Source organism: Syzygium oleosum, unplaced genomic scaffold, assembly GCF_021117445.2.
Source record: "Syzygium oleosum isolate NSW1041296 unplaced genomic scaffold, Sole_v2.1 Sole_v2.17, whole genome shotgun sequence".
Classification (NCBI taxonomy): Eukaryota; Viridiplantae; Streptophyta; class Magnoliopsida; order Myrtales; family Myrtaceae; genus Syzygium; species Syzygium oleosum.
The window spans coordinates 4,587,222-4,609,856 of NW_026607501.1; the positions used below are offsets into that span (position 1 = coordinate 4,587,222).

At 42.5% G+C, this 22,635-nt stretch overlaps 3 protein-coding genes and 1 long non-coding RNA gene across 4 annotated transcripts; 2 read left to right on the top strand and 2 right to left on the bottom strand.

Annotated features, from left to right (window-relative positions):
• Positions 1 to 1,068: 1,068 nt before the first annotated feature.
• LOC115676672 (putative phospholipid-transporting ATPase 9) lies at positions 1,069 to 7,383 on the top strand. Its single transcript, XM_056319421.1, has 12 exons — positions 1,069 to 1,211; positions 1,418 to 2,000; positions 2,382 to 3,721; positions 3,928 to 4,038; positions 4,178 to 4,454; positions 4,671 to 4,759; positions 4,837 to 4,945; positions 5,035 to 5,244; positions 5,751 to 5,876; positions 5,968 to 6,066; positions 6,239 to 6,430; positions 6,522 to 7,383. Exons 2-12 carry the CDS (start codon positions 1,608 to 1,610, stop codon positions 7,152 to 7,154), a joined length of 3,579 nt encoding a protein of 1,192 aa, XP_056175396.1. The 5' UTR covers positions 1,069 to 1,211; positions 1,418 to 1,607; the 3' UTR covers positions 7,155 to 7,383.
• Positions 7,384 to 8,553: 1,170 nt separating this feature from the next.
• On the bottom strand, positions 8,554 to 9,477 carry LOC130140319 (probable calcium-binding protein CML15). The gene has a single exon (XM_056319423.1). It carries the CDS (start codon positions 9,330 to 9,332, stop codon positions 8,865 to 8,867), a length of 468 nt encoding a protein of 155 aa, XP_056175398.1. The 5' UTR covers positions 9,333 to 9,477; the 3' UTR covers positions 8,554 to 8,864.
• Positions 9,478 to 13,749: 4,272 nt separating this feature from the next.
• On the top strand, positions 13,750 to 16,355 carry LOC115676680 (uncharacterized). Its single transcript, XR_008818329.1, has 2 exons — positions 13,750 to 14,509; positions 14,916 to 16,355. It is a non-coding gene; the product is annotated as an uncharacterized LOC115676680 (long non-coding RNA).
• A 1,857-nt stretch (positions 16,356 to 18,212) lies between these two features.
• On the bottom strand, positions 18,213 to 19,206 carry LOC115676678 (ethylene-responsive transcription factor ERN1-like). Its single transcript, XM_030599639.2, has one exon. The coding sequence runs from the start codon at positions 19,125 to 19,127 to the stop codon at positions 18,390 to 18,392; it is 738 nt and encodes a 245-aa protein (XP_030455499.1). The 5' UTR covers positions 19,128 to 19,206; the 3' UTR covers positions 18,213 to 18,389.
• Between the last annotated feature and the right edge of the window lie 3,429 nt (positions 19,207 to 22,635).

Consider the following 22,635-nt stretch of genomic DNA (forward strand, 5'->3'; position numbering starts at 1 on the left):
ACCACCGCCACGCGCCGGGGTTGGCGCGTGGGGTCCAGTCGCGCGCCAGCTAAGGGGGGTGGCGATTCGCGCGGCGGCGATCGCGCACGCGGCTTTGAAGTGCGTGGAATAGGCGAACCGGAGCTCCCTGGGGGCTTCTCCTCATTTGTTTTCCTCCTAGGAAAAAAAATAAAAAATAAAAAAATATATTTTCGACCCAAAAAAAAATATTTATTTATTTATATAGAGAGAGAGAGAGGAGCTGATAGGAGAAAAGGTCAGAAACTAATTTCGTGCACGTACCACGCCGTTTAGGGGAAAATTCGGTTTTGACTTCTTAGATGGGCCTGGCCTGTTGGGCTTTTTGCTTCTTGGGCCTAAACAAGGTCCACTGGGCCTAGATGTTGTGAATGGGCGGGCCGGGCCCAAAAGGTGCTTCGGGCTTCTTCTGCACAACCCCCCGGTTTGTATTGACCCCAAGAGTCAGGGAGCGATAGGAGAGGAGTGGAGGTTGATGGCAATAGTTTTGGTACGTGATTTATTGACTATAGCGAGATCGGTTAGGCTAGAAAAAATCTCGATTAGCTTTCGCGCACGAGATTATACTAACATCTTAGCTTCGCCTAAAGATAAATCGAACCAATCTCAAGAAGCCGTTAAAAGTCGTGTCGAGACCCGACACATGAAGCTGCAAACCTCGGATTAAACCCAGTTCATCAATTGGAGTAAGAGTATGGGATAAGCGTCGGCTCTTACTCAAAACTATTTTCCAGAGTTTGAGTACTGTGAGCAAGAGTCGACACTTATTACGATACATATCTCTCAAAAAACGTCATGCCTGAATATTGCCTATCCTAATGTTACTTTAAAGAGTTTTCTATGTAAAGAGGCAGCCACGTCTTCTTCCCCTACCCTTCTCTGGTCCCTGTTCTTTCTTCCCCCCGAAGAAGTGGGTAGTGAGAGAAGTAGTTGGGTGCCTGGTGTAGTACAGCATCCAACAAAAGTCATACTTGCTACTTCCACCTACAGGTCAAAACGAAGGAATGACAGGAAGGTCCAGAGCTTAAGCGAAAGAGAAAACAGTATTTCAGAACTTTAGAATCTTGGTGCACTTGGCTGGCCTTGTTTGACATTGACAAAATCTCAAATTTACTACTATAGCTTAAACCATAAGAAATTTCGCAAAGATCCCACAGTTCCAAGCGGTCTACCCTCTTTTGGGTTCTTTGCAGGTCATTCTCTTCTTCGAAGATCAGGTCTCTACAGGATGGAATCTGTCCCTTCTAAGCACATTTCCTTCGTTTCTTTGGCTCTTTCAGCTGAAACTTTCATTCCTTTCTTCTTCCTGGGATTTGCTACCTGAACTGTCTTTCCACTATATCTTCAAATCTCTCTCTCTGTCTCTTCTAAGTTTCCACCCAATCCTGTTCAAAGACAGGGATCAGTTGCTTTCCAATATTTTGTCCTGTATGAACATGGGTTTTGATGCGCACTTTGGATCCAACAGTACAGAGGAAGCTGATTTCAGGGTGTTTTTAATTCTTGGAGGAGGGATTGTGTCCTCCGGAAGAGCTCTTTATGGGGTCTGAAACTAGACATTGCGGTTAGAAGTTTAAAAGTCGAAGGCAATGGCCGGTGGTAGGAAAAGGAAGCACCATTTCGGCCGAATCCACACTTCTTCGAGCGGGAAAGACTCCTTCTTCGGCGAGCATTTCCTGATCGGAGGGCCCGGCTTTTCGAGAGTGGTGTTTTGCAATGACCCGGATTGCATCGAGGCCGGTAATCAGAAGTATGCTGGTAATTATGTGAGGAGCACTAAGTACACGCTTGCCACATTCCTTCCCAAGTCATTCTTCGAGCAGTTCAGGAGGGTGGCCAACATATATTTCCTCCTTTGCGCTTTGTTATCTTTCACTCCGATGTCTCCTTACTCTGCCGTCAGCAATGTCCTTCCTCTAGTTGTCGTTATTGGAGTCACGATGGCCAAGGAGATTATCGAAGATTGGCAGAGGAAGAAGCAGGTAAGCCTCCATTAATCACCGCTTGCAGAGAGACGAAATTATTATCTCCATTTCTTATGTCCATTGGGATACACAGCAAAGTGTTCTTGCTTTTCCACCTAGAAATCATTTCAGCTTTGATAGGCGTGTTGAGGTAACAAGGACTGCTCGCCTTTAGTACGAAAAATGTGCACAGCATAGGTGGTTGATATAGTTCTCCAAAATTGTCTGATCATCCAATAACGTGTGCTTCTGTGTGCGTTTTATTTGTGCGATATGTCTATTTCATGCCATAGGTGAGGATTATCCGATTAACATCGGCATTTCATTTTTGATACTTTAAACTCGTAAGTCATAAAAACAATTTTCTGTTGGCTGGTTTTGCTGGCGCTGTTGGGACAGGATATTGAGGTGAACAATAGGAAGGTAAAAGTGCATAATGGTGATGGTGTTTTCAACGATACTAAATGGCGAGATTTGAAAGTTGGAACTGTTGTGAAGGTAGAGAAGGATGAATTCTTCCCAGCTGACCTGATCTTACTCTCATCCAGTTACGATGAAGCAATTTGCTATGTCGAGACCATGAATCTTGATGGAGAAACCAACTTGAAGCTAAAACAAGCACTCGATGCAACTTCGAAATTGCAAGAGGACTCAGACTTTCTAAATTGTAAGGCCATGATTAGATGTGAAGACCCGAATGCGAATTTGTACTCTTTCATTGGGACCTTGGATCTTGGGCAAGAACACCACCCTCTAAGTCCTCAGCAACTTCTGCTAAGGGACTCAAAGCTACGTAACACAGATTACGTCTATGGGGTGGTCATTTTCACAGGTCATGACACGAAGGTCATTCAGAATTCAACTGCACCGCCCTCCAAGAGAAGCAAGATCGAGAGAAGAATGGATAAAATTGTGTACTCTTTATTCGCTTTCTTGGTTCTTCTCTCTATCATTGGCTCGATATTCTTTGGAATTTCTACCAGTCATGACCTTGGAGGTGAATTTATGACAAGGTGGTATCTACGACCAGATGATACGACAATCTACTATGATCCCAAAAGAGCGGTGATTGCAGCCTTATTGCATTTTTTGACAGCACTAATGTTGTACAGCTATTTCATCCCCATTTCCTTGTATGTGTCCATAGAGATCGTGAAGGTTCTTCAAAGCATCTTCATTAATCGAGATCTGCTTATGTACTATGAGGAAGGAGACAAGCCTGCTCAGGCCCGTACCTCGAATTTGAATGAAGAACTAGGCCAGGTTGACACAATTCTTTCCGATAAAACCGGTACTTTGACCTGCAATTCCATGGAATTCATAAAGTGTTCAGTGGCTGGTACTGCCTATGGCACCGGAATCACGGAAGTTGAAAGGGCTGTTGCCTGGGGAAAAGGGTCGTCTTTAGATGAAGAGGTGGCAGGAGAGGAAGTCCATACTGAGGACAAGACATCTGTAAAGGGATTTAATTTCACTGATGAAAGGATTATGAATGGTAACTGGGTAAATGAGCCTCGGGCAGATGTCCTCCAGAAGTTCCTGCAATTGTTAGCAATTTGCCACACTGCAATCCCAGAAGTGGATGAAGAAACAGGAAGAATCTCATATGAAGCCGAATCACCAGATGAGGCGGCATTTGTGATTGCAGCAAGAGAACTTGGTTTTGAATTTTTTGAGAGGACTCAGACAAGCATCTCAGTGCGTGAATTAGACCTGACGTCTGGAAAAAAAGTGGAAAGGTTAGCTTTTTGTCAATAATTGGTAATAAATGACCTAAACAAAATTTTACTTTGCTTGCTCTGGTAGTTATCCTGATGATAAGTTGCTGAAGCTTTTTCTTCTGTGATATATGTAATAATGGCATGTTATGGGTTTAATTACCATATCCTGCTAGAGTTAATCAAACATCCTTGAGGTATGAGTCATATCGGGTGTTCATTTGCAGAACCTATAAGCTGTTAAGTATCTTGGAGTTCAGTAGCTCGAGGAAGCGGATGTCTGTAATTGTGAGGAATGAGGAGGGGAAGCTATTACTGCTCACTAAAGGAGCCGACAGGTTTGATAAATAAAGATCCAATTATCATGGACTACTCATGGCCTCAACTTGGAAATTTTGACTTAGGCTAATAATTTCTCTCTCTCTCTTTCTCTCTCTCTCTCTCTCTTTCTCTCTCTCTCTCTCTCCAATCAAACAGTGTCATGTTTGAGAGACTTTCAGAAACTGGAAGCGAATATTTAAAACAGACAAAGGAGCACGTAAATGAATATGCCGACGCAGGTTTGAGGACAATGGTGCTAGCATATCGTGAGCTTAATGAGGATGAGTACAGTGAGTTCAATGAAGCATTTGCAGCTGCAAAGAATATAGTTAGCGCCGATCGCGAGGAAGAGATTGAGGCAGTTGAAGAAAGGATCGAGAAGGATTTAATTCTCCTGGGGGCTACAGCTGTCGAGGATAAACTTCAAAATGGGGTGAGAACTTGAGTTGAGACACTTTAATTGAATACAGATTCCAGCAGGGACTGATCATAACTGGAAAATGATTGTGGAAACAATTTTTAATAGTTGTGAAAGATAGTCAAAGCTGCTTATGGTTTTCTCACAAAATAATCTCAATTATCCATATCTTGACCCACATTTTCCAGTTCTTAATAAAGGTTTGGGTTACATATGAATTATGTTGGATAGGTTCCTGATTGCATTGACAAACTTGCTCAAGCTGGAATCAAGATGTGGGTTCTCACAGGAGACAAGATGGAGACGGCGATCAATATTGGGTAGGTCTTCTTTTTATATGTGGAGTAAACAAAGGCAATATTTGAAGAATTTAAACTTACTGTTGGATTGTTTGCAGCTTTTCCTGTAGCTTGCTTAGACAAGGAATGAAGCAGATAATAATCAACTCTGAGACACCGGAGTATAAGTCCTTGGAGAAAGCAGGGGACAGTTCTGCCACTGCTGCGGTATTTTCTTCTATATTCTTATGTTTCCTTTGCTTACATATTCAAATATTACTAGTAGTGAGGCTGGCAGAGATTGCTTGCTTTTTCAGGCAGTCAAGGCAAGCGTCCTCCGTGATATAAGTGAAGGCAAAGCTTTGCTTGATGCATCTAGGGAAAGCCCTGACGTTTTGGCATTGATCATCGATGGCAACTCGCTTACTTATGCTCTGGAAGACGATGCCAAGGACATGTTCCTCGACCTTGCCATTGGCTGTGCATCTGTTATTTGCTGTCGCTCATCTCCCAAACAGAAAGCATTAGTATGTCCCGCAATCTTCGTCATATTGCCCTATTAGTCTTTCTAGTCCTTCTACCATAATTTGTCGAATTGAGATAATTTTAAAAAAACCTGATTGTGCTTGTATTTTCTCTCAGCTCCACAGTCTTCTAAAATCGCTATGAACTGCAGATAACAATCTGGCCTTTGGTCCAGCCAATTATGATGAATTGTGTAAGAAAAATCGTAGGGGATTATCTTATTATGCTATGCAGAATCGAAATTAAAATGGGCTCTGTACTTCACTTCATTTACTATGTTCTGTTGCAGCAGGTTTTTGAAGCCACTGTGAAAAAAGTGAAGTTTTCAAGAGAATCCTGATAAATCTTATAGATGCTAAGCTAGCTGGACTTATTAAAAAATTCCTATCTTTGAGAACTCAAGCATTAGCAATGCATCAGTTTAAAGGTTGACATTAAAACATTCCGTGTCCGAGTTGCCTTATTTACCAATTGAAGATTCACTAGTTTCGCTCCTTGAAATTTCTAGGTCACAAGGCTGGTTAAACTCAGAACAGGCGGTACCACTTTAGCGATTGGCGATGGCGCAAATGATGTAGGAATGCTTCAGGAAGCAGATATTGGAGTTGGCATCAGCGGATTTGAAGGAATGCAGGTAACAACTCCAAGAGGTTCTCCTTTTCTTTGTATGCCAGTACCACTTGTTGTCTGATCAGCTCACTGTCACTGTTATTCCAATTTTTCAGGCTGTTATGTCCAGCGACATTGCGATTGCGCAGTTCCGATTTCTGGAAAGGTTGCTACTTGTCCACGGGCATTGGTGTTACAGAAGGATGTCATCAATGGTAACAATCAACGAGAAAGTTCAATCTCTAGACTTGCAGAAACATCTTTTTGTTATTGGAGAGATACACTCGCTCTCATATTGGAAAGCCAAAAATTTAGATTGTTTCTTGGCCCTTGCCACTTCCGTCCAATGGATCTATTCACTTATGTTCTGCTTATATCTATTAACAGATCTGCTATTTCTTCTACAAGAACATTGCCTTTGGCTTCACGCTCTTCTACTTCGAGGCCTATGCCGCATTCTCTGGAGAAACCGCTTACAATGATTGGTATCTCTCGTTTTACAACGTTTTCTTCACCTCACTCCCCGTAATTGCCCTCGGAGTATTCGACCAAGACGTCTCAGCTCGCTTATGTCTCAGGGTAGGTTCGTTAATGCAACATTGTTATGTTGCTCGTAGTTTCTGTATGCTTTAATTATATCCTTATCGATTGAATTTATTTGACGTTACAGTTCCCACTTTTATACCAAGAAGGCGTGCAAAACATGCTATTCAGCTGGAGCAGAATCCTTGGATGGGCGTTAAACGGAGTCCTCAGTGCCACTTGCATCTTCTTCTTCTGTGTCTGCGCCGTGGAGACTCAAGCATTTAGGAAAGGAGGTGAAGTGGTCGGCTTCGAAATCCTTGGAACGACGATGTACACCTGCGTCGTTTGGGTCGTCAACTGCCAGATGGCGCTATCAATCAACTACTTCACATACATTCAACATCTCTTCATCTGGGGAGGGATTATATTTTGGTACATATTCCTCCTAGCGTACGGAGCTATGGACCCTGAAATATCCACGACCGCCTATATGGTCTTCTTCGAGGCATGCGCGCCCGCTTTCTCCTTTTGGCTCATCACACTCTTCGTTCTGGTCTCATCGCTCCTGCCGTATTTCATTTACTCGGCCGTTCAAATGCGGTTTTTCCCAATGTACCATCAGATGATACATTGGATAAGGAATGATGGGCAATCAGACGATCCTGAATACTGTCGACTGGTGTGCCAGAGATCATTGAAGCCCACCACAGTCGGTTTCACTGCTCGTTATGAGGCGACATCAAAACGCTTCGAGGAGATCAAGGCTGAAGAAGAATGAAGAGATTCTTTCTTTTTGTAGACTATTATTAGGATACTTTGTTAGCAAGTATTAAGGTCTTTAAGCGTGTATACCACGAGAGATCAACTCTCGAGCCGCTTTTTCTCAAAGGAGGTTCGCAAGATGACGGTCCCAACTGTGATTGCGCTGCTGTGACCTCCTGCAACATTTTTTCAGCTCCAAGACAATTATTTGATGTTTTGGAAGCATGGAGAGACATTGGACAGGATTTTTCACCAATCTTGTCACGGATGAAGTAGTAAACTGTACTTGTCATTACTCTTATAACCAATATTGCGGAGATTTCTCTATCTGTTCTGAATAGATCAGCAGTGTGATTTGGGAAAACCAGTAGCCAAAAAAGCCAGTTGCTGCCACAAGCTCTTCGTATAGGTTGAGAATCTCATGCATACCTAATTGAGATGTCATATGATTGCATCGCCAAACCCAATTGGGAGACCAAAACAACAAGCTTATGATGGTCATTAGAAATCATCTTAACTTAGTACTCGGCGACCTCAAGTCAATTCCGTAAACTACAGCCAGTATATTCTCCACAATCTTTAAATTCCAGCTGGTTTTGAGAACCACACAACCGCATCCGGAGCTTCGATATGTTGCAGACGTGACATGTGAGTTCAAATCGGCAAGTTCAGTTCTCAGAGCAGTAAAAAAGACCTCTTCCTTTTAGTCAAGAAATGACCCAGCAAGCTCCTCTTCCAAGTCACTATTCCTATCACTGACATTCACATGGTTTAAGAAATCTTTATCTGGGCATCTCAGTAAACTTAGCATAAGCAAAGAACAAGTAATCTTCGCGCCGCTGCTATGTCTTTTACATAGAATTTGTTGTGTTATTTTCACTTATTTCTGGTAGCAAATGTTGGTCTGGACACATTTCTCTCGGTTATTGTTGAAGGTCCGAATACATTCGAGACGCGAAACGGATCCCTTTTATGCGGTAGCAAATCAATATGCTATGCAGAACTTTTCTCAGCTGACACAACTATAACTCTACAACGAGTGCAAACTCTGACAATTCGTGCCATTCAGATTAAAAGTTTTATAGAGACAGCGCAGGAATGGATTGATTCTGCCATCCATGAGACAGAGCTTTGAGTTGAATCATGCAGTGACTTTAAGCACATGGTCACAGCTAAATCTGTCTCTACCCTTGGTCAACACTCACCATCACAAACGTTAAAAATTACATGGGACAACTCACCTTCTCATGTCCGAATGCAGAAAGCAATAAAAAAAAAGGGTGGTTCACAATGACAATCTCATGCTTCTACCTATTTGTTTCTTGGCGCAATCGGATTCCGGGTTCGGAGTGAAATTGCAGATCATGAGAAGAAAAAAAATACAGCGAGCAATCCACACACAAGATCAGGACTTGCACGAGGAGAAACTCCAGAAATCAATTGATCTGGGGAACAAATTGTCGGCTGACAGATCTTATCTACATATAAAAGAATTAATCAACAGTTGAGGTCGAACCGGGTTCTCGGGTTCTTGCCTCGTGTCGCGCGAATCATGCGCATTGCAAAGCAAGAAAGAACTCACTTTCTAGAATTCTAACCATCTAATCAACATTGGTTTTCCAGAGAGACCATGAATCTGCACAAACTCTCTGCAATGTGGATGACCTTATGTCGTTCTGGCTTGCCAAAGATCACCACATTACCAGTAAAAGGATCATCTACATTACTAAAAGGATCTGCCGAAGATATCAGAGGCCGATTTCGCCATTACAGTAGCGAACTCATTAAAGCTAATCATGCCATCCCCGTCCGCATCGGCCTCCTTGATCATCTCCCTGAGCTCCTTGTACGTCAGCGGCTGGCCCATCTTGGCCATAGCCCCGGCGAGTTCCGCCGCGGTGATGTACCCGTTGCCATCGCGGTCAAAGGAACGGAACACCTCCAGGAGCTGCTCCTGGTTGATCAGCGCGTCCTCGTTTATGCCCGGCAGTATCACGTTCACCAGCTCGTCGAACTCGACCAGGCCGTTGCCGTTGGCGTCCATGTTGCCGAGCAGGACGTGGACCTGGTCCCCGGATGGCTTGAGCCCGAGCGAGCGGAGGAGTGCCGCGAGCTCCAGGATCGTCAGGCTGCCGTCGGAGTCCATGTCGAACCGCTCGAATATGTCCCTCAGCTGGCTCAGCGACTCCGCCATGGCTAGATTTTTAACGTCGTGGCACGCGATGTTCTGCTACACGGAATCTGCGTGCTCCTCCGCAGGGAGGCCGGAGGTGAATGCGCGGATGAAAAAGCGGGTTCTTGGAAGGAGGAGGGGAGGAGGCGGCGGCGGCGGCGACGGCGGCGTCGGTGGGTGGTTGGTGGTGGTGGTGGCGGTGGTGGTGGAGGAGGAGAAGAGAAGAAGAGGGGGGGTGGGATCTTGGTATATTAAGCAATGGAGGAGGGGGTGGTGACTGTTGAAGTTGGTTATGGATTTGAGGTTCATCTTGGTCCCAATGGCATGGACTTTATAACAGAAATAGCGCGTCGGTGATTAAATTTGTACCAGAAAGACAGAAGATTTTCAGGACAGGTTAGTCTAGTTGGACTATAGGTAAGTTCAAGGAAAGTGTCCACTTTGTTCATTTCAATGCTGTATGTGTTGGGGAGCATCTCTTGGCCAATTCACGAATGTGTTGACTTGGCATCGTAGAGCAGAGAATCTGGGCATTTTGTTAACTTTCGAGTGTCACGTCTTAGGGTAGACAAGCCATTGTCAACCTTGGTGGTGGGTGAAATTTGAGTGCTAGATAAAAATAAAAAGATAAAATTGAGTGCTAGGTAAATCTGAAAGTGAGAGATTGTATGGGAAGAGGCCAACTAGCTTAACTGAATTGAAAAACGTTTTGCTGATAATCATTGTTTGTATCGCTTAAAAGATGAACGAACGAAAAATATTTTCATCGTTCATGCAAATATTTAGACATAAATTATTTTCGGTAATGAAAATATTTTTATTTGTCCAATTATTTCAAGCGATATAAGCGATCATTTTGAGGACAATGTTTTTCAAATCATTCGTTTTCTGATAAACAAACGGAGCCTAAATGTCTCGGCCAACAAAATTTCACTGTTCGCCATCCTTGCATGAACAATACATTGGTCTTTCTAGGTAATTTCTCGGGATTGGATACAACTATTTATATGCATACTTTTGTCTAGAGACTAATGTTGCCACCTAGCAAATTTGCTAGCAAGCTCCTCTCAAGAGTGTTGAGGTTGTCCCACATCGGTTGTAGAAGATGTTAGTGATCGGTTTATAAATGTGAGGAAAAGCCTCACCCTAGAATGTGGAGGACAATATTATTATGTGGATACCGAATCTTTAGATAAATTGTATCGGAGTAGGGACGTCTTATGCTCGAATCTTTCAAATGGGACTCTTTACTTGTATACCCACTTGTTGATCTTCCTTTTCAATTTTTAATTTTTAGATTCATTGGGTGATCCCACCAAAATCCATAGAAATCTCTATATTCTCGTGCTTGATAAGTTCATGTTAATTTAAAGATTCAAGAAATGTAAAAGAAAAAACATAATTGTAAATTTATGATATTTATTACAAGTCTGCAATCGAGAAATACGGTTCACAATTAAACATAGATGGGTCAAAAGATTAAAAGTATTGAGTAGTTGATCGAAGCGTCGGGAAATTCGCAGCTCAGAAATTAGAAATGTGCTCAAATTCATAAATTGCATGCAAACTACTCTAAATCAAAGTCAACCGTAAAGGCTAAAAGTTTGGAATTAACGGGTTTTTGAATTCGGCAGGGGTGTTAAACTTCAAATAGCCAAGCATCTGTGCTTGTGTCCCACGGAAAGGAACTGAAAATACCGAAGATAAATAGTTGGCAAGATTAAAATACAGAAAGAGCTCATAAAATTGAAAATTGAGTATATATTAAAATACTAGTAACACAAATACATACATCAAGGGATAACATAAGAATACAAACGAGAAACGGGGAATCACACTTTTAAATATGAAAATCAATCAGAATCCTACGGCGAAAATCATGAATCTCAAATTTATACGTTCTTTATATTATTTAGCAGAGATTAATTTTCTTTATAAAAGCACATTTTCACCTATTCATAAGATATAATTATTCGCAAACAACAATTTTTGGCGATCAAAACTATATTGCTTTATCTATATTTGGGAATTATGATTTCATAAATCCTAAAGGTTTGTTATGAAACTTTGACCAAGTCAAATTACTCTTTCGGAAAATCTTGTCGTTTACTGCTAGGTGGTCCCCTTAGTTTTGGCATCATCCGCGGTGCACTCGGAACCAGACACGTGTCACTGCGCCCCCCAGTCCAGCGAAAAGCCTCTTTTTTATATTTTTTTATTGAAACAAGAGTTAATACCACAACAAATCCTAAATTATACTACTTGTTATATATTTACCGCAAATTTTTTTTTGTGACACAAAAAACTTTAAATTATGCCCATCGTGACGCATTTATCCCAAACTTTTTTTTTTGTGACGCTAAAAATTCCAAACTATGCACTTTGCGATACGTCTCCGCTCCGTTATAATTCCGTCCAAAAATACTGTTCATCGTCTTCTCCATAAAAAAATTACACTGTTCATCGTCTTTGAAGTTATGTTCGTCGCCTTTGAAGTTACTGTTCATTCGCCTTCTTGCTCGACCGAAGCTCTTCCGGAGCTCGTCCGTCGCTGCCCATTGCCCGCCTGGACCTCCGGGAGCTTCGTCGTAGTTGCCGACCATGGCGGCCGCTCGAGCTCGAAGCTTGGCCGGCCATGGCCGCTCCGCTCGAGCTCGAAGAACAGTAAGCGAATACGACCCAAGCCAAGGTGAAATTGGGCTCGGAAGGACACGCGCTTGGGATGCAGCAACAAATGCAAGGCACTTTCGCAACTCTTTAACCAACGATTCAGCAAATTAGAAGGGAGAGGGCCAGCTCGCATTCGTGCCATCCCCACAACCCACGGGCCAATCTCCCCAGCCGTCTCATGCTTCACTTCTCGAACCCACGCCGGCGCAACAAAGCTCACGACAAGACCAACCAAACAAGAGATGTAAGCCTTCCAAGTGACGGGATCCCTCAAACATGCGGGATGCGAAACTTCCTTCACCGTGTTTCTCTTCCGGAAGAGCTACGGCCGAGCGAGAAGGCGATGAACAGTAGCTTTCGAAAATTGATGAACAGTGCAATTTTTTTCTTGGAGGAGCGATGAACAGTGCGATGAACAGTAATTTTGGACGGAATTGTAACGGACGGTAAATGTATCACAAAGTGCATAGTTTGGGATTTTTGGTGTCATAAAAAAGGTTTTGGGTAAATGTGTCGCAATGGACATGATTTAGGATTTTTTGTGTCACAAAAAAAAATTTGAGGTAAATGTGTCACAAGCGACGTAATTTGAGATTTTTTGTTGTATTAACCTTTGAAACAAAAGAAATCCAAATGTGTGGAAATCGACACACTTTTAGTACTTCTTGAAAATTACTAATTTATCCATAACGTGGTAATTTGAGCACAAAATTCGCTAATTTCAAATCAAGTATTTAACCACTTGGCCAGCTTTTTAGAAAGATGTTATACTTCGCTCTTTCCAATTCTTATTTTTTCTCCATCTTTTGTGAATTTTATCTCCACCTTGAGAAAAACGATCATCGTTCTTTTTATTATCATTTTTTTTTATTTTTGATCCGTTTATTTCACAAAAAAATGAATGATTTTTAAAATATTTTCCTAATCGCTTAAATAACTAGTCGATAATAAATGTTTTCACTATCCACAACAATTTTGACTAGATATTTTCGTGGACGATTAAAATATTTTTCGTGCACTCATTTTTGTAAGCAACGGAAGCGATCAATTTTAGGAAAGCATTTATCCAATCATTCATTTTCTGTGAACACCGACGGATCAATTTTGTGTTAACCTAGAATCCAACAGAATTGACTCATAGCGCATACCAGTCTCCTCTCCATCTGATTATTCCAATTAGGGCAAAAATAAGAATATTAAAATTCAATTCTTTTGTAATACACCCAATAATGTGATAACTACATGCGGACATCTAAATAACGTTGCCAGTTCGTTTAAATAATGTCAGTTAATACGCACGCGATGTTTCTCTTGCAATTAGTACATTCAAATCTTAATACTTTAGAGTTTAGATTAGTACAAATAATTTACGGAACTTATCCGATTAATGTAATCGAGAACTTCCGTCAACTCGACATTTTCCTCCCTCTCTAGCTTCTATTTTTCTCCCTTTTAAATCTACGGGTTTTTTTCCTTATGTGGCGTCTACCTGACCTCCTATCGTCGCCAAACATCCTCTCGACAGGTATTAAGATATCTCCACGTCGGATTTTTTTTTAACTCTAGTCAACATTAACTATAGTTTTTTTTAGAGTTAAGGGAAGTACACTGTACACATGCGCTTAATTTTTTGGATAATTTTCCTTATATATATATATATATATAAATGCCAGGGTTATTGGTGTGAGTTATTATAAAAAGAAAAAAAACAAAAAAATTTGCTGAAATTTGCTAAGGGCAGAAATCATCCCCCCCCCTCTCTCTCTCTCTCTCTCTCTCTCTCTCTCTCTCTAAATATCTACTTCTACTATTTACAACAGTCCATGTGAGAGAGAGAGAGAGAGAGAGGCGGAGGCGGAGCGACGTACGGCGACGGTGACGCAACCAGATTCCCCTGGTTCATCCTTCAAATCTCGTCTTCGCTCTTCACGCTTCGTTTCCTCGTGGGTCGCTGTGCATGGGGGTTGGGGAGTTCTTGGCGAATGCGGCGAGGTCGTGTTCGGATCTGCGTTTTTCTCTTCTTTTTTTTGTCTGGGTCATCTTGGCCTGGGATTGCTGTCGAAACGGTGCCTCGATCGTGTTTGCAGGGGTTGATTTGTCGGTCTTTCGTGGGTTGGGCTTGTTGGGTGAGCTCGTGTCTTGTTTTGGGTCGCTTGTTAATGGCGTGGAGGGTGGGGGTGGGGTGAAGTCACTGGAGGCAGCGGTTCATCGATCTCTTCCTGGGGTATTTTGTTGGTTCGAATTGACAGAACGCATGAATCGGTCGATAAACCTCTGCATCCAGCGCTCACTCCTCTCTTTTGTTCTGGGTGTGTTTTGCTTTTGTTCTTTTTTTTTTTGTGTTTTTCTTCTTTTTTGGATCTTGTTGGCTTGGTGAAATCTTGGGATGTTGAGAAAGGGGGAGTAGTTTTGGAATTGGGGGGTCCAATGAATGAGAGAGTTTTCCTGGGAACCATTTGGGACATTTCGTTTCTGAGTGGAAGAGCTGTTTTTCAAGCAGTCTTTGATGGAGGAAGATGACCCGGGAGGTAATTGATTCTTGTCACTGAAATTTCTTTGAACCTGAGCAAAGGGTGAGGGAACAAAGTGGCTTGTGGTTCTTTACTCTATGTTTTTCTTTCAAACATTGTTTTGTTTTGTTTTCTTGGTTTTTCGAACTAAATGAGGTTCTTGTTGGTGCTCCTAGCTTGATGATGTTTTTCTTTGAGTGCTTTAATGAGGCAAATTGTCAGCTCTCATTTCAGCTCGGCTTGTGCTGCTGCAGTATCCGACAGATTTTAATGAAATGTCTTATTTCTTAAAAAGGAAAAATTGTCGGGAGCTTTGCTTGATTTAAGATAAAAGTATGCTGTGATTTGTGAAAGAAAAAACAGAGAGAGAGAATGATAGTGTGCGTCATTTGAAACTGATGCTTTTTAGCAGGATTTTCTGCAGCTGTTGTGGTGATTTCGGTAAGCTTGCAACTGTTAGAGCTGTGATTTGTTGTCGAGACTCATTTGGCCATATGAAGTTAACAAATTGTTGGCTTAGCTATAAATTGCTCCGGGTCAATTGACCTGCTTTGAAGAATTACTATAGTTGCCAAAGCATGGAGGAAACAATTGTCAATTGAATGTGCGGAGTTGAGTTGATTTCTCCTCTCGTGCTTCATCATCATCATCATTTCAGTTCATTTCTGGTTCTTCCTCTCAGTCCCAGTTTCTTGGAATATTTGCTGATATAGGTTCTCTAATGCAAAAAGATGTTGAATTTTGTGGGAACTTGTGGTTTTCCTTTTTTAAGTAGAAGTTTGATGCCATTTGCAAAATGGTCATTATCTTCATTACAAAGCCTGCATATGTTTAACAATTCAATCAGCTTGTCTTTCTAGATGCCTTCCTCAAAGCGACTTGTTTATCCTGATTCTTCTTCATAATTATCTTTTGACCTTTTGGCCAAAAGTTGTGTCCTTCGTGTTGATGCATTGGAATATTTACAAGCTCAAGCTTATTATTGCTTCTGCACCTTTTTACATAAGAACTTTGGAGATTGATTTTTCCAGAAGTTTCTACATGGTCATGAGTGGTTTGAGTTTCGGGAAGTCATTAGGTTTTTTATTTTTTTTTCTTCTCTGTTCCTACGTTTGTTAGGGGAAGTGTGATACTGGCTGTCTGCAATGTACCGAATAGTCTTCTCATGGTCGCCTTCATTTAGTTTTTGGATGAAAGTGGTTCCCATGAACATGTCATTTTCTTGATCTGGTGGTAGAAAAGTGGTTCCTTGGTTCCTTTTGGTGCCCTAAGGGGACCATCTTTGAATGAAGTTCCATGGGTAGGACAAGCTGCGGCTTCAAAGTAAGGAAAACAACAGCTTGTGGACTACAACTTGGGAGAGAGAATCCGAAACATTGAAGGAAGCACTTTTGGAATCTGGCATCATGTTCTGCTTATGAAGCTAGTTTGGAAAGAAAGAAAAAGATTTGTGAGGAAAGATTCTTTTGCGTACGCTGTGTAGGAATCACCAAATTCTGGGAACCTGGGTCTGTGGAAGAATCTAGGATGACATCTGCAGGCTGAGGATACTCTCTCTCTCTCTCTCTCTCTCTCTCTCTCTCTCTCTCTCTTTTCCTTTTTGGTTGGTTTTCATTTTGATTTTTGCTGTCTTAAAATGTTTATGCTCAGCATAATATCTAATTCCGTGGTTTGATGGATTGTTTGTGTACTTTTTTCGTAAGGTTATGCTGCAGCGGCATCGTAGTTCTAATGCTGCAACCGGTGATGTCGCTTGCATTTATTGTGTATTTGTCACCTACAGGGCACCGTTTACCTATAGTCGTTCGTTTTTCTAGTTTGACTTTTTCGCTTCTTTTCGATAAATGATTCTTTTTCGGCCTCCTCTCTCTCTCTCTCCGCTACTGCCCTTTGTGATGCTGCCCGGCTTCAGCCTTGAAGCTGCTCTCAGGTCGGCAGCCCTCAAGCAGCTGCCCCATCTGCCGCTCGAACTCTCTCCTTTGTTATTTTTCCTCTCCGTGTCAAGTGTCGAGCTTACGATTGTATTTTACAGGGTCTTCTGTGTTGTTTGAAGAAAACGAATCACTCATCGACATCAATTGGGCTGTTTCATGCCATTTATTGCTTGTCCTTAGAGAAGATAAATGACTTCGCCGTCCATCTTTTCCTAAATGAGCTTCATATTGCTCCTAAATCATACTATTTACAGAGTCTAGACATGATTAGTGATAGTATTTCCTGATATAACTTGACGACATCTCCTAATGATTGTGAGGTTGAAACCATTGGCTTCAGATAATAGAGACTATTTTAAGGAGTTTCACAAGTTGGTTTTTGCTTCCTGTCGATTTGGAGCTAAGTTCTGATATAGCTTTTGGGGGGCGACAAGTAGGACGCATTGTTCGTTTCGTTAAGGACAGCTGAGTAAGTAATCCTGTCACCATCAGATGTGATCCATCTCTCTTGGGCCCGTTGGCGTTTTCGCGCAAAATAAAAACGCTGGAAAACTGTGTTACGATTAAAAATGGGATTTTCACGACATTTTGGGGGGCGGCGACGAAATTGGTGATGGTTGCAATGGCTGCTCGACGGATAGATTCGACTTGAATGATTGTTGCGTACAATCATCTGAATGGTTTGTGCAGTTAGTTCGTATCCATGAACCCAAGGGGTGTGAACTGTTTGATAAACATGAGATCCACGAGGTCGAATGATGGTGGTCTGGTTTCGCCAAACTTCAATCGATGATCAGTGAACTTATTCATAAAGACGTTGCCCCGTCTTTCTCACCGACAAAGATTGTGCAAATATATCCATATGCTCGCACGGGGGCGATGGTGGGACCTGTACTCTGACGATATGTGAAGTAGAGAGGTCTGCCGTGAGATCTTGGAGGAGACACGGGACTCGAATAGAGGTGTAGGTCCAGAAAAGCTCAGGTTTAGCACGCCTTCTTTCTCTTCTTATTCAGGCCTTTGAGTTTGTCTGAAATGGAGCTTGGTTAAGCACCCTAGATGAATTTCATCAAGGTGAATCAGCGGCCACGGGCCCGAGTGACTACTGTCATGTTTCCCGATAATTTTGTCGCTAAATTCGATTGGTATTTGAACTAGTTGTTTACCGGAGAAACGGAACCAAAGACTAGATAATTGTCCCCTTAGACATCTACATCTTTCCCCATAGCCACTCGGAATCGTCTCTTCATGATGAAATCTGAATGACCGGTTCGCGCCGATATGTGACGCTGCCTTTTTGTTATTATGTTGTGATATTAGCCATTCATCAACAAGAGATTCATCTTGGACCGATCTGGTTAGACAAATATATGTCGCATTCTTAAATGGTCTTCAGCTCCAACATTAAGGATAGAATTCGTTGCGAAACTGTTTACCAATATAGTAGATTGAGTTAGTCTCAAAGAAATAATGCGAGTTTCGCATGTTCTTTGTCTTCTGTATAATCTAGATGCTCAAGATTTACGGGCGAGACTTTCCTCATCAACGAGAAAAAACCTATGGCAAAACATGCAAGCTAAGTCCTCCGAATCTAAATCGAGTATCCCGGATTCGAGACTTTGAGATTACATCCCATCTGTGTATCTCAGTACCAAAGACTGCTCAGGTTGAGTCTAAATCAAGATCAGCTTTTCACGTATTGATCATGGTCAAATCCGAGAGCATACACAAAGTAGGCAAACATATTCTTCTTCTTCTTCTTCTGCATTTCTTTTAAACAAGACGCATAGTAGCTAACAGCAACTTCATATCATACGATCACTACAATCAGAGAGCATACACATCACTGGAGATATTATTGGGGTTACCAAACAACTGATAAAACACCAAACCGGAAGGCAAAACTTAATATACTTATGACGATTGAGAAGCAGTGGTCACCATGAGCTTAGGCTATCAATAAACTAAGCCTCTTGAAGATCATATTCTCCTCTTTCACCTTGACACGCTGAAGAACTAAAAGAAGGGGCCACGAACACTGAGGAATAAACCTTAGAACTACCAAATAATGAGAGCCCACAGGACTCGTTTCCTTGTATACCGCAACCGTCCGAACCTTCTTTTGATGAGGTCAACGAGCAAACTATCGTGTCTTCGATGAGGGTGTCGACATCCTTCGAACCACCTTCACTGCTCTCGTTCCGATCTTGCCATGGATAATCGAGAAAAGAGTTGAGAACTGATGATGACGATGATGATCTTGCTTGTTGCTGCTTCATGTTTGCATGCTGAAGAATCTGGTCGACTTTTGGATGCTGTCCTATGAAACTGCAGTTCAACTCGTGGTGAATACCGATCGGCTGGTGGCACGGGAAGTTTGTCTTCGCGTTCCTCCCTCGGAGAAGCCGAGCCGCGCTGTCGTAAGCCAAAGCGGCTTCCTCGGCGCTATTGAAAGTGCCCAACCAAAGCCTCAGCTTCAGCGAAGAGTCCTTGATTTCGGCGACCCATCTTCCCGAAGGCCTTTGTCTCACCCCAAGAAACCTTCTTATTGCATCATTGCCCGTTGCTCTTTTCTTGATGTTCTTCCTCATGGTTATGATTTTCTCTCCTTCTTGGTCTCTTTCGACAGATGTCGAAGTACCACCCGATGAGCTTTTGGATGGGATTTCTTGGACTGTCACGCATGACGAGGGTTGGTCCATAGCAAGAGAAAAAGAATGGAGAGGGAAAAGAATGGAGAGGAATATGTTTGTACTATTGTGGCAGTGATAACGAGGCTAACAAGCTAACAAGAATGATGACAGGAATAATTAGAGGAAAAGTTTATTTGTCTGATTGGGGTCTTTTTCCATGTAAAAACAAGAAGAATAATGTCACAAAAATTGCAGCTTTAGTTCAGTTACAGAGCAAGAGATTCCTATGAAGGTGTGAAAATTTATATTCAAACTTTCAAAAAAGTGTTAGGTTGGTAGTAACAACTTTGGAGTAAATGCTGACTATGTTTCATTAATAAATTCTATTAATCATTGTGTGTAATCTGGAGGACCGCAATCAATGGTGCATTTAGTCGCTAATTAGAATCATGCTCATAATGTTATCCTTTTGTACTTTCATGATGGGGGAAGGCTCCCTGGTCGTTTAGGTAAGACAAAAATGAAAGACAGGAAAATTTGCTAGATAAGTGTGCTTTGTCCAAAATGCTCTGAGACATTGCCATTCTTGTTTTGTAGAAAGAGGGGATGTTTTGTGTTGCAGTCATCTCATTTGGCGGTGACACATGAAGAAATTAGCCAATGAGAAACTCTGAGTTCAAAAATTCCAACTTTAAAGTTGAATATGATGCACATCATGCAGATAATGTGATTAGTCAGTTACGTCATGTCATATTTACGACTCGATATGTGAGACTTTTTTTTATAAGAAGACTTTTCTTCAATGAAGGTAATCTGGTTATTAACATTTCCAACTGAAATGAGAGGCTCATTCTGGGCCTCATCCATTTAGGTAATCTCAAGGTTTTATTGCCAAAGGACATGTTTTCAGGTACAAAAGTTCTTTTCACTTGCATATGTTAATCCCTATGAGTACTATTTATTACCTATCTAAATTGGGCTTATGTTCTTGGTTCCACTTCAAACTTTAAGCAAATTCAACCATGTGCATAGTAGGCCGAAGTGACTTCTCTTTAAAGTTCTTAACATGGCCTTAATCTACGGTTGATGTGGTAGACACGATAGATTATGCATAGTACAGAAAAACATGTAGTACGATGTACATTCTTCAGTGGGCATTAAAGTATGCTGAAGTCTATGTAAGAATCTCTTGTTCTCGCCCCGGTACCGTTGGACAATAGGTCAAATACACCAGAATTACATGTAGCATATATCATGAAACCAAATTTCCAAGAGGAACTATTTCAATTTTCAACCCTAGTCTCGAGTGACCCAGTACCAAAAACGGGCGGTCGTTGGCAGCTTAGTCACTCATCTTGCAGATGGCATATGGAATTATACGACAGCATGATGATTTAGGATGCATGTACTGGAAGCTTGTTAATGTATCTGCACTGTAATGAACATGAGTCAAAAGCAATACACCAGGTTAAAGTTAAAAGGCCAAATCAGGAATCTGGGAAAGAGAATTTTGCCAAGGTTCAGATCAGATTGCAATGACTCAAGCATGTTGCAGAAAGCTCCAAAGAGATATGAGGTAGGCCGAGCAAATACTCAGTGAGTTAATTAAGCACTAAACCTCTCTGTAATTCAGATTAATGCCCCTGGTGCAATACATCCAACAGCCAGCAAACAAAACTAACACCTCAAAAGCCTAAATACGACCAAAACATGCACGTTTGCTTCTTAACTTCACCTCCCACCATCTTCCTCTCACCCATTATAGTATTCTTGAAGGATGAATTGTTGTTTAGGGTTGTCATGTAGCGGGTGTCCTAGTTAAATCTTGCAATAACTCAAACATGAGCTATATTCGCTGTTTATCGGATTTTCTTAATAAAATCTGAATGAGGGCCTGCACACCTTGCTGGACTGCAGATCATCATCAGAACTTTTTGAGCTTTTCTTGTCGGATTCTCTAAGTACTTTTCAGTTTTCACCATCACCCTTCTTTAAGCTTTCTCTAATTCTCTCGTTGGCCTGAGTTCTTAAACCTAAAAGTTAGGCACAAAGGTGGCTGTCAAAGATGATATCTTCGTTTAAATTTCGACCTTCATCGAAAAATCGGAGCCCCCACTTCGTTCCGTCCGATTTGAGTGACGTACTAGATTTGTCCTACTCGTCGTCTTTTTTAACGTCGAAGTCACTAAAATACGCATAAACTTTCCAAATTACTCGCTTAGGACATGATAAAGTTGGATGGAATCAACTGAATGTAGTGTGAAAGAAGGAATTTAAGATTGATAAATTAAGAGGTTCGAAATAAAGAAACCTTAGCCAGGAGGGAAAGGAGCACATGCAAGAAATGATCTGTTGACCACTTAGGCTACGAATGGTAACCATTCTGTTTCAGAAATCAATTTCTGGTCAGAAATTGATTTTTCTATTTCTGTTTCTGGAGGAGTTTCTTAGCAAAAAAATACGTTTGATAACGACACAAAATTTCTGTTCCAGAAACAGAAATTTGTTTGATAACGGCACAAAATTTCTTCTTCTCGGGTGGTCGGCGGGCGGTGGATGGTGGCGGAAGGAGGGCGGGTGGCGGCGGGAGACGATGGCCAGTGGTGGGAGGCGGGCGGCGGCTGGAGGACGATGGCTGACGGTGGGAGATGGTGGCCGATGGACGGCGGGCGGCAGCCAACGGTGGCCGGCGGTGGGAGATGGGTGGCGGCCAAAAGAGGGCGACCGGCAGCGGGAGACGGTGGTCGGTGGACGGCAGCCCACGGCGGCTGGCGAGAGATCGTGGTCGGTGGACGGCGGGTGGTGGCCCACGGCGGCCCACGGCGGCCGGCGGTGGGAGGAGGGCGACCGATGGTGGGAGATGGTGGCCGGTGGACGGCGGCTGGCGGTGGGAGGTGGGCGGCGGTGGCGGGAGGAGAGAGGCCGAGGGTGGAAGACGGGTGGCGACGGGAGACGATGGCGGCCGGCGGCCCACGACGGCCGGCGATGGGAGGTGGGCGGCGGCCAAAGGCGGGCAGCGGTGGCCGGAGGAGAGAGGCTGGGGGTGGGAGGCGGGTGGCGGCGGGAGATGGTGGTTGGTGGTGGGTGTCGGCCGTAGGCCGCCGGTAGGGGAAGGAGGGTAGGCGGCGGCAGGAGATGGTGGCCGGCGGCGGCGACCAGCGACGGGTAGCGGCGGTCGGTGGGCGGCGGCGGCCGGCGATGGGCGGCGGGTGAGCGACCGGCTAGTAGCAAGGGAAAGTGATGAGAAGAACAAAAAAACTTTGTTTCTCATTTCTGTTCCAGAAATAGAGAAGCTAAAAATTTTAACTTCTGATTTCTGTTCCAAACCTATTTCTGGAACAAAAATTTGTTCCAAAAATAGAAATTGGAATTTCGTTACCAAACAGATTTCTGTTCCAAACCTATTTCTTGAACAGAAATAGAAAAACAGAATGGTTACCATTCGCAGCCTTAGTTAACAATGAAATGAGTTACCGTTAGTAAAATACTCGTATTTTTACGTTAAGTACACGTCTGCACGTTTCAATGAAACTTCTGACTCCCGCATGTTTGTTGAACTTAGGGAAAAATATACGTT

Coding starts and splice junctions, on each gene's coding strand:
- LOC130140319 (XM_056319423.1), bottom strand. CDS start 9,332: ATGGCGGAGTCGCTGAGCCAGCTGAGGGACATATTCGAGCGGTTCGAC.
- LOC115676678 (XM_030599639.2), bottom strand. CDS start 19,127: ATGGACCAACCCTCGTCATGCGTGACAGTCCAAGAAATCCCATCCAAA.
- LOC115676672 (XM_056319421.1), top strand. CDS start 1,608: ATGGCCGGTGGTAGGAAAAGGAAGCACCATTTCGGCCGAATCCACACT. Junction 4,455..4,670: donor AGGATAAACTTCAAAATGGG/GTGAGAACTTGA, acceptor TATGTTGGATAG/GTTCCTGATTGCATTGACAA. Junction 6,067..6,238: donor ACAGAAGGATGTCATCAATG/GTAACAATCAAC, acceptor ATCTATTAACAG/ATCTGCTATTTCTTCTACAA.